Genomic DNA, 9,382 nt, shown 5'->3' with positions numbered 1-9,382 from the left:
ATTTTACGGTAAAATGTAACAAAACCTATAGTAAAAGAAATAAATGACTATAAGATTTATGGTATTGAAATATATTAGTGCCAAAAGGCGGGGTTCACAACCCTACAAGTAATTAAAAAAAAAATGATTATTACCGCAACCCATAATTTGATATTAATAAGTATGCAAATAATAAACTTCCTTAGTTCTAGTTTTCTGAACAAACTGTTAATTCTATAGAAAAAAAAAACATGTTACATTTATAAAAACGATCTAAATGTTGATACTAAATAAATTAAAGTAAATATTGATTAACAACAAGAAAACAAATAAAAATATTCAAAATAAATGAAAAAACTATACATACACCAAAAAATGCAACTAAATCTAAAATACAAAAAACTTCTAACACTACTTATACATGGCTGATTCTCGACCCCATAAGTCGTACCATGGCCCGAATGTGTGACCTTCCTCCGGTAATTCACTGCCATCTACACTTCTTTTGAGCAGTTTTGTACGTGGAAGCAATTGAGGTCGCTGTTGTTTTAAGGCTTCATTGAACTTTTGGTCATCGGACTCACTATAAGGGCCTTCGCTTCGTCGATCCATAAAACGCCTCGCCTCAAGCCTTGCTTCTTCCTGTCTTATTTTCGATTTTTCTGCTTTCTTGGAATCAGTTTCGTAATCGTATCGTGATGCACGTCGTTCTTGGTCGCTAAAGTACGAAATATTTGCGTCATAGTACCTTTCCTCCTTTCGTCCATTATATGGTAAAGTACTGTCATCGTAACTTCTATTAGACCTGTTTCTTAATCTTGGGTCTCTATTTTTTGTGTCAGTGAAATCTTTTCTAATTTGACGTCTGTCCAAAGAGTAATCAATTCTTGGTTCTCGATTTTCAGTTGGTCGCTGCTCTTTCTTTTGTTGACGACCTTCATTTTGTGGATATTCTTTAAGCTTCTTTCCATTTTCAAAGCTGTTTGATTGACGATTCTTTTCGTCTTTGCTTTCTCTACCTTTTTTATATTTTAAAGTTCCATCATCGTAACCATTATAAGATTCATTATTGTTACGTTCTATTGGCATACCATATCTGTCAGCGAGCGGATCATTATCTTTGTATTTCAATGTCTCAGATGAGGCAGAGAATGTTTTTATTTCTTTTGAATTATCTTTGAATGTTTTGAATTCCATAACTTGCGGAGAACGTTCAATGGATGATTTTTTGGTTTTTTCATTAGTCGGTGTCCCACGAACATGTTGCTTAATGTGATTTATTTCTATTTCTTCAAACTCTGGCATGTAAGTATTCTCTTTGTTCTTTTTAATTTCATCGTCTAGCGAACGACCTTGTCTGCGTCTATCAAGTTCTTGTTGCTTCGTTGATGTCATATGGTCGTCGACAATAATACAATCATATGGATCAGTGCTTGAAGCAACAGAATTAACATCAGAACTGCTGTCATTGTCGTATCTTTGAAGAATTTCTCTTCGCTTAACAGTTTTCATTACAAAACCATCACCATTTTCATCGTTATAAAAACTGTTTTCAAAGTTTGTTTTAATGGTGCTTGTATTCGTTAAGTCTGAATGTCGAGATTCATTTCGTAGGGTAAAGTCTTCTTGTTTTTCTTCGATTATTGATTTCTCAGACATGCTCTTTTTATTCATTGCTTGGTTTTGATGATAATTTTCGTTTTCTTTCTTAATTGTTTCTGTACGCTCTTCATTCTGTATAGATCCAAGACTTTTAGCTTGACGTAATCCGCCAGTTACTTTTACATCTTTTCTATCAATCGTAGTTCTATCTTGTGGTCGAGATTGTACATTTTCGGGTGCAGTTTTGTTTTCGTTTTTCATAGGTTTTCTGGGTTCAGGTATGTCCGGGGCAGGGCGTAATTCCTTCTTCAGTTTTGTAAATAATTTTTTCTTATATTCCGGTACAGTATCTACTATATCTCGATGTTGCCAAAGAGACATGCCCTCCATTATTTCCTCGGAAGTAGTGCGACCAAATTTCCAGAAAGATTTGGTTCTTTTTACTTTTTGAGAATCTTTGTCCATGTCGAGCATGTTGCGCAGTAACAATTGTTGATCATCAGTTAAGTATCCGTTTGCATTGGCGGGTTTTGGGCCACGTCTAAGACTTTGAGTTTTTAACAGATATGCTTTGTTGTCGTTGGTTAGATGGTTTTTACTACAAACAAAAATTTAGCAATAAGTCTAGCAAATCTACAAAAAGCATAAATAATAAAAAAAGAAAAAATAAAAAACTACACACACAAAAACAACAAATATGACAAATACCTGATTGGTACGCGAAGTCGCTGTGCCTCTTCGTCGCTATAGTCAACATCGGGTTGAGGCGGAGGCTCATTTGAAAATCCTGAGTCATTGGAGCTATGAAGCGATACGTTACCCACGGCACCGACTGTTGCTACTGCACTCTTAGTGGGGACAGCTTTATTCTGCGCCACCTAAACATAACATTACATTCAGAATGTTTAACTGAAACAATTGTTAAAAATGTAATCTGAGTTAAGATTAAATCGTACATATATTAGGAAAAATTATTTTAGGAATTTTTCCAAAATTTATTTTATTTTAATTTGCGATCGCACCTGTGAACGCATTGGGAGAGTTTGCGGTCCAAAGCTTCTTGTTTCAATAACAGCATGAGTAGTAAAGCTGGCGGCAGACGTGGAACTCTTAATAGCATTAGTAGTGGAGGTGGTTCCACTAGAAGCATGGAATGTCGCACTAGCTGATGAGCTAAGAGCGCCCGGCGACGGCGCCGGTAGCGTCGGTGGTAGACCTGGAGAATTACTTCCCAAGCGGCCCTAAAGCAAGACAATTTAAAATGTTAGTAATTAATTCATAGCTAAAATTACCGAGTCAAATTTGATTCATGCTAATAGAAGTCATAGTTATAGAATAGCATACTTAGCTAAATGTTTGTTTGGTAAAGTTATTTAAGTTAGTATAATTATTTAAGTTATATTGTTATTCAAGAATATTTCTGTAATACTGTAATATTTCTATAATAACCTTATTGACATGATGAGCAGTAACGGTGTCGCCAAACATGCGTGTCGGAGGATGTGAGTGGGAGTGCGGCGTAGTGGAAACTTGGGCGTGGGCCACAGGCGCTGGCGGTGGCGTTTCGCTTGGCGTCTGCACGGTGCTCCAACGTGCCGGGGAACTCACACTTGATAACAAACAAATTGGACACGTAAATCAAACCAGCAAACATTATTAAGAACTAGAACAACATTGGACAATTTAGGTTTAGTTTTAGTTTTTCTAGAGGAAAGGATAATGCAAATATAGTTAGTTTATTTATCTAAATTAATGACCGAAACGTTATTCTTACGGTTCTTCAGTAGGTATCGGTTCAGTGTATGCAAGAGGGAACCATCCCGCGCCGTGGGTGCGCAAGTTTTCACCATACTGCCAGCCCTTGGTTCGGTCCCCGAGTAGTGCCAGAATATCTCCTTGTTGAAAGCTCAGCTGGTTGTCACCCGCAGCAGCGTAAGCGTATAGAGCGCGAGCTAAAGGCGGGTCCCGACTGGTGGCGGTCGGCGGGGCCAGTGATGACGGTCGTGCGTTGCTAATACGAGTTTCATTTTCTGCAAATGTTATTTAATTGTGTTAATAAGATCTACGGCGTTTTAATTTTGGAAATCGATTGCGAAAATTTAATTTACTGCGATCTAAATTTTGTCTTATTCAAAAAAAAAAAACAAACAGCAACTTACCCGGTTCACCATGAGAACTAGCTTGCAGGTTGAAGTCTGATTTAGCTCGTGACAGTCCCTGTGCGGGTGAGCCGAGCTCGGCTATAGAGCGTACATCGAGGCAAGACGCGTCTACTGAGCGCGTCTTCCTCAGTGCAGAACCCACTGACGCTCGGTCATCGTCGTCACCGTTACGTGGACTTGCGTACACGTCTTCATCGGCCCAAAATGAAACTTGCTGTGGAAACAAATATATTATGATACTTTACTTTGTGCTTTGGCAAGACTATATATAATCCTTGTTCTTCTTAAAATCATCACCAAAACAATCGTATAACCAGTAGGAGAAGAACTGGCTGCACAACCATTTTAACAATATTTGCCATAACCTCTCAAAATATTTGGCTATTTACTTGGCTATTTTACGTGAATTTTTATTTAGATCGATTGACGCGATGTTTTATGATCGCATTTTAATTTTAATATGCCTATAACCATATTCATGTAAAAGTAATGTCAGTGGCAGAAGACGCAATTTCATTCGGTATTGTATTCTGTAGCGTATTTTTCCGTGCGTCAGGAGTTTCATACGGCACGCGCAGTTTAAATAGCCATATAAAATATGAGGGACCATAAAATGATTTTACGTTAGTGGCGACAGATTTTTACGACACATTACGTAGCCCGAGAGTTAAAGATTTCAGTAATACTATTTCCCATTCATATCCTTATTATCTGTTTTGTGTAATGAACCGAATTAATTAAAAAAACCTTGTTAGTTTTATATTAATGTTGAAGTTAAAGTTTTTATAATTTTGATTCAATTCAAGGTATTTTCTACTTGAACATAACTAAAATTTATATGTCTTTGTCTAAAGTATTTACTACAAAATAGAAAATCATTCATTGAGCTAGCACTGGAGTACGGTTCCGAAAAATATTTTGTTGAAACCCATAAGTTTTATGGTAAAATTAATAAAACTCATCTCAACTCATTTTAAAAGATAGATTAAAAGCACAGCCATCTTAAAAAAAGAAAACTTTTTCCTACCCTCATCTTGCTAACGAACATAGCCTCAACATTGGGAGGCAGGAACTCCCTGGTGCGGGAGACTTCCAGCCACTCCTCCAGGCCGGTGCTGTACGAGGCGGCGCCCGCACTGTGGTACGCCAGCCAGTGCTTCGCCAGCGAGCACTGACGTTCCAACACAAAGCCGTAGCGTCGACGCTCTTGTGTCATTGCCTAGGGAATTAAATACCTTACATTATACTTATTTCTTGGTAAAAATCCTAACAAGTAGAAAATATTTTCAAAACATAAAAACAATAAACTTCATGACCGCAACGAATAGGGGCAGGCAGACACCATGGACTTTAATTCGGCACGGTCCTGGCATAACTTTCTCGCGTCTTCCGCGTTCATACTACGCATACATGCACGTCGGTTTCGGGTGCTCTTTATACCATCATTCTTTAGTTTTTCACCAACTTGAATGGTATACTCGTAAGTTCGTTTGGGACGACCTCGACCAACATTACCACTTATTTTCGCATCATAAAATTCCAATAAAAAAAGAGAAACTACAAGCAAAATGTAAACATGTTCTTTATCCTTTACATATCTTTTAAATGTTACGCAATCCTCTTCTTATTACTTCGTTGTTAAAAGCCTTATCTAAAGCGATCCCCTTTGAAGTAATACTTACATTTTTCAAGCTTTGTTCGCAAAATGCATCCAACTTTGTTTTCTCCTCTTCGAGTATTTGCATGCTCTGAAAAAACAGTAATTCTTTAAGATTTTAACGGACTAAAGAAAACATTAAAATGTAGTTTTATTTGTGTTTTGCCATATTTCAATTTATATTGAGTGTTTGTATAAATTTAAGGAAATGAAAAATTTTCTTATTTCATCAATTTCATGTGAAAAGCTTTTTGTATTTCATAAAAAATTAAGAGCTTGAAAATGAGACAAAAATCTACTTATTTGTTGAGCCGTAAACATGATTAAATAATTTAAATCATTAATTTCTAAGAGTAAAATTGGAAATACTTCCAAAATAAAAACTGTCTGTTAGAGTTTGTGACAAATTTATTCTCTAGCAAGTTGTTGCTAAATTATATTTGAATGGTAATTCGAGTACAATATGGTTATTTATTTATAAATAATACCGCTGGTATTCTCTTAAAGGTATTCTGTATTTAATTAAATAATATTAATTAACATTGCTCACCTTCATCTCTTTGTCCATGGCCGATCCAACTTTTGTAACGTTCGTTTTCTTTTTTCTCTGCTTTTTAATCGTAGCAGCGGCCTTGCTGTAGCTCTCCGAGCGCAATTTGTGTTGTTGAAGGAATCTTTTTTGTTCAGACTAAAACAAAACACAACAGGCTACAGAGTAAAGTTGTACAAGGAAACTTTAACAACTTGTATATTTGCTTTAATATTACCGGCTTACGTTCAAAATGAACATTTCCATTTAACTCGCTTCAAATGCAGTACTTTTACAACATAGATATACACAACTCGTGCGTTCACAAGATACCGCACCATTTCGTGGAAACTTTTTTAATAGAAAATCTTATCTTTCAGATAAAGGAGACGCTTACGTTTGTTCGAACTCCAAAGCTACTTTTTTCGGTAAACAACATTGAAACTGAGATTCTATTCGTATATATGCTAGAAAAAAAGAATATGAAAGGAAAATTATTTTTGACCAACCTGTACTACTTTTGTATCTTTCTCCAGATTAGTTTCCAAGGGGACCAACAAATCTACGTAAAATGCTTTGAGCTGAAATAAATAAAAAAAGGTTAGTTTACTTCGAATTGAAATGAAACATTAGTTTATATTTTTTCTCGGAATAAAAGCTTACAATATTCATTTGTTGATCTTGTATCTCTCGGTAAACTTCGACGACTTTCATAAGAGCTGTTCCTGAAATAAAATACGGTTTTATGAAATCACTTTACATGTATAATTTACGTATTTTAGTGTTTTTATTTATGTATGTTTGAGATTGACAACGTAAATATATAGAAATTCAAATAAATTCTCGAAAGTTCTGTGACTTGATCACAAAATGTTAATATTTTAAACTGGCCACCTTTTAGTTAAAATTGAGAAAAACGTGTAAAATAGCAATACTTATTCGGTTTATTCTCAACGTGTAGTAAACATGTTTAATAACAATGTCAATTGGATTACACGAGTTAGAATCACAGCAACTTAAGGCTCTAGTCTTACGATATCATTAATAGTCTGAGATTAAGGCTGGCAACACGCAGGCCTAGACTCGTTTGCCCTTGTTACATTTACCATCCATACTAACATATATACTAAGGGTATCCTAATCTGTAGCTTAATTGGTTACAATTTTTAACTATCATAGATATGGGTACATTAAGTCCCTTCATCTAATATGTTGTGTAGGTTACACCGAAAAGTGTGTGATAGGATTTTATATTATGTAATCAAAATGTAAATTAACAATAAACGAAATACATAAAAGTTTATACTCTCATACGAATATCAAATTAAATTAAATTGTCAAAACATTTCAAAAATGTAGCCAACAACCCGCCATCTCAAGTAATCAAACGAGTCGCATATTTAAAGGTCGATTTTATTATTCTTCGACATTTATATCAGATTCCATTAACTTTAATAATTTATGCTGCTGCTGAGATCTTGTCTAAGATCAAGGTAAACAAGTTTAAGTTATGTAAACTCGGCTAAAGTAATAACCCGCACATCGCTTTGTACGTGACTGCAGGGTAAACAAAATAGTTAAAAGTTATATCTCGTGTTCTTACCATCAAGTCAACAGAGCTACTATATAACATCAACTTGTCAGTAGACTGCTAACAGAAATAAACAAGGCTTCATAAGATACTAGGTTACAATATAAAGTGTAGTTGTTTTTGTTTTATTTTACCCTAGAATTCTACTGCCATTATACCCACTTGTGTTAATACATATTGTAATCTGTTTTTTCAAAGATTAGGAAAGGGTAACAATAAAATTAATACAAGAGTTACGGCAATGGAATATTACGATTAAGTGGGTTTAATTAGCTATGAAAGTAGCTCAGTATATCAACGTGGTGGTATGAGACGATAATGACAAGAAACAAAAGACAAATGAAGTGATTCAAATCCAGTTTTCATCAATGCCGGGTGGCAAAGGGTCATATTTTTTTACATACTATGTGATAAAAACATTAAAACCATAAGGTAAGATGCGTGATATGTTAAGGGTTTTCGTGAATTCTCAGTTTTTCTTTTATTAATACATACCAATATCAGCACATCCGCCCCATGTGCCTTGCTGCGCTTGCCGGCCTAGTTTGCCGACTGCATCAACGTAGAGACGAGAGGCCGCGGCGGCGCCTGCTCACAATAAAGAGTTATTTTGTTTCTATTCCATTTAACATCCTTAAAATGTGATATTTATGTAATTAGTCTTATAATTTTCATGAAGAAACACGTAGATCTTTAAGAAAAAATTTAACGTCACTAGCAAATGTGAAAATGTGTTTTGAGATCGAAAAGGAGGCTTTCTGACAAGCAATTCATAAATTGATATTTCTTACGTCCCGTATAATTTAGTACATTTGCGTTTATATGAAAATACACATATTATGTAATATTTTCTGTACCCGTTTTTTACAAACACAATATTACTTTTTGCCTTGTTTGTTCATTCAAAACAAGGACTTGTTTACAGAACAATTCTTATTTTTTCAATCTTCACAGATCTTTATAAATTTGATAATGAATTTGTTCAATCAAATTACTTTATTTGTTGTTCTACGCAAAACAATTATTATGAGCACGTACAAACTATTAAAAAAACATCCTTTTATATGAAGATAATTTTTAAAGGAGAAATAAAAATACAGTTCTCATGTTTGAAGATGTACATTTTAAATGGTCATCTAAAGAGATACGGATTTATCGCCCGTGTGGGATTTGTATATAATTACCGTTGTACATTATATAAAAAGTGAACTATAAAATTGATTGATTCAAGTATTTTTAAAAACGAAAATTAATATTCAGAACAACAATAAAATATTGCATGACAACGTCATGAAAAGTTTTGGAATTCTACATTACAATGTCAGTACAATTAAACTGAGAGAAGCTTGAGAACTCGCTTAATTCAAGCTAATGCTGGATCCATTTCATGTAGCAAAACAATTTAACTGACCGTACGAGGCATCGAATTTAAGTTGAAACAAGCTACAAGAGCTATGCATCCCTACACAATGACCAAGTTTATTGCTGGTAGAACGTCGCCCATAATACTCCAGATAAGCCAACACAGACAATTTGGCACAAACTGTGCCCCAGTTCCGTAGCCAAACAAGCGCACAATACTGAGGTTTTGCATATAGATGCACCCATTTGGCTAACACTATATAAATTAATTGTTCGCGTTTCACTCAATAGTGAACATTCTGGATTTCTTTACTGGTTCACTCTGGTGACATCTAGGTTAACTTGCTTTCAAGTGGTTTGAAATAGACTTGGCAATTTTATTACATTAAGAAATATGTATGCTCAGTAGCCAGTTTATTAGCTAGATTTCTCTGTTGCAATTTCCTACATTCAAAGTTATTAATTTTTATTCCTTGCAGCTCCTACGAGAACAAGCTGTT

At 34.9% G+C, this 9,382-nt stretch overlaps 1 protein-coding gene across 3 annotated transcripts in view; it reads right to left on the bottom strand.

Annotated features, from left to right (window-relative positions):
• Nucleotides 1-366: 366 nt before the first annotated feature.
• Nucleotides 367-9,382, bottom strand: part of LOC106710152 — a 125,364-nt gene continuing 116,348 nt past the window's right edge. For 2 of the 3 annotated variants that reach the window (XM_014502141.2, XM_014502142.2), the window contains 12 exons: nt 8,016-8,108; nt 6,593-6,654; nt 6,439-6,510; nt 5,951-6,088; nt 5,426-5,491; nt 4,771-4,962; nt 3,741-3,957; nt 3,356-3,611; nt 3,031-3,190; nt 2,604-2,822; nt 2,290-2,459; nt 367-2,179 (listed from right to left, as the gene is read on the bottom strand). In XM_014502141.2, the coding sequence (XP_014357627.2) occupies nt 391-2,179; nt 2,290-2,459; nt 2,604-2,822; nt 3,031-3,190; nt 3,356-3,611; nt 3,741-3,957; nt 4,771-4,962; nt 5,426-5,491; nt 5,951-6,088; nt 6,439-6,510; nt 6,593-6,654; nt 8,016-8,108 (3,434 nt within the window). In that variant the 3' untranslated portion in view covers nt 367-390. The remainder of the gene's footprint in view (nt 2,180-2,289; nt 2,460-2,603; nt 2,823-3,030; nt 3,191-3,355; nt 3,612-3,740; nt 3,958-4,770; nt 4,963-5,425; nt 5,492-5,950; nt 6,089-6,438; nt 6,511-6,592; nt 6,655-8,015; nt 8,109-9,382) is intronic. The other variant, XM_014502143.2, reaches the window with a different exon arrangement.

This window comes from Papilio machaon, chromosome 10, assembly GCF_912999745.1.
Source record: "Papilio machaon chromosome 10, ilPapMach1.1, whole genome shotgun sequence".
In the NCBI taxonomy this organism is placed as follows: domain Eukaryota; kingdom Metazoa; phylum Arthropoda; class Insecta; order Lepidoptera; family Papilionidae; genus Papilio; species Papilio machaon.
The sequence above is the reverse complement of the archived record's forward strand: the minus strand, read 5'-3'. Positions and strand labels throughout refer to the sequence as shown.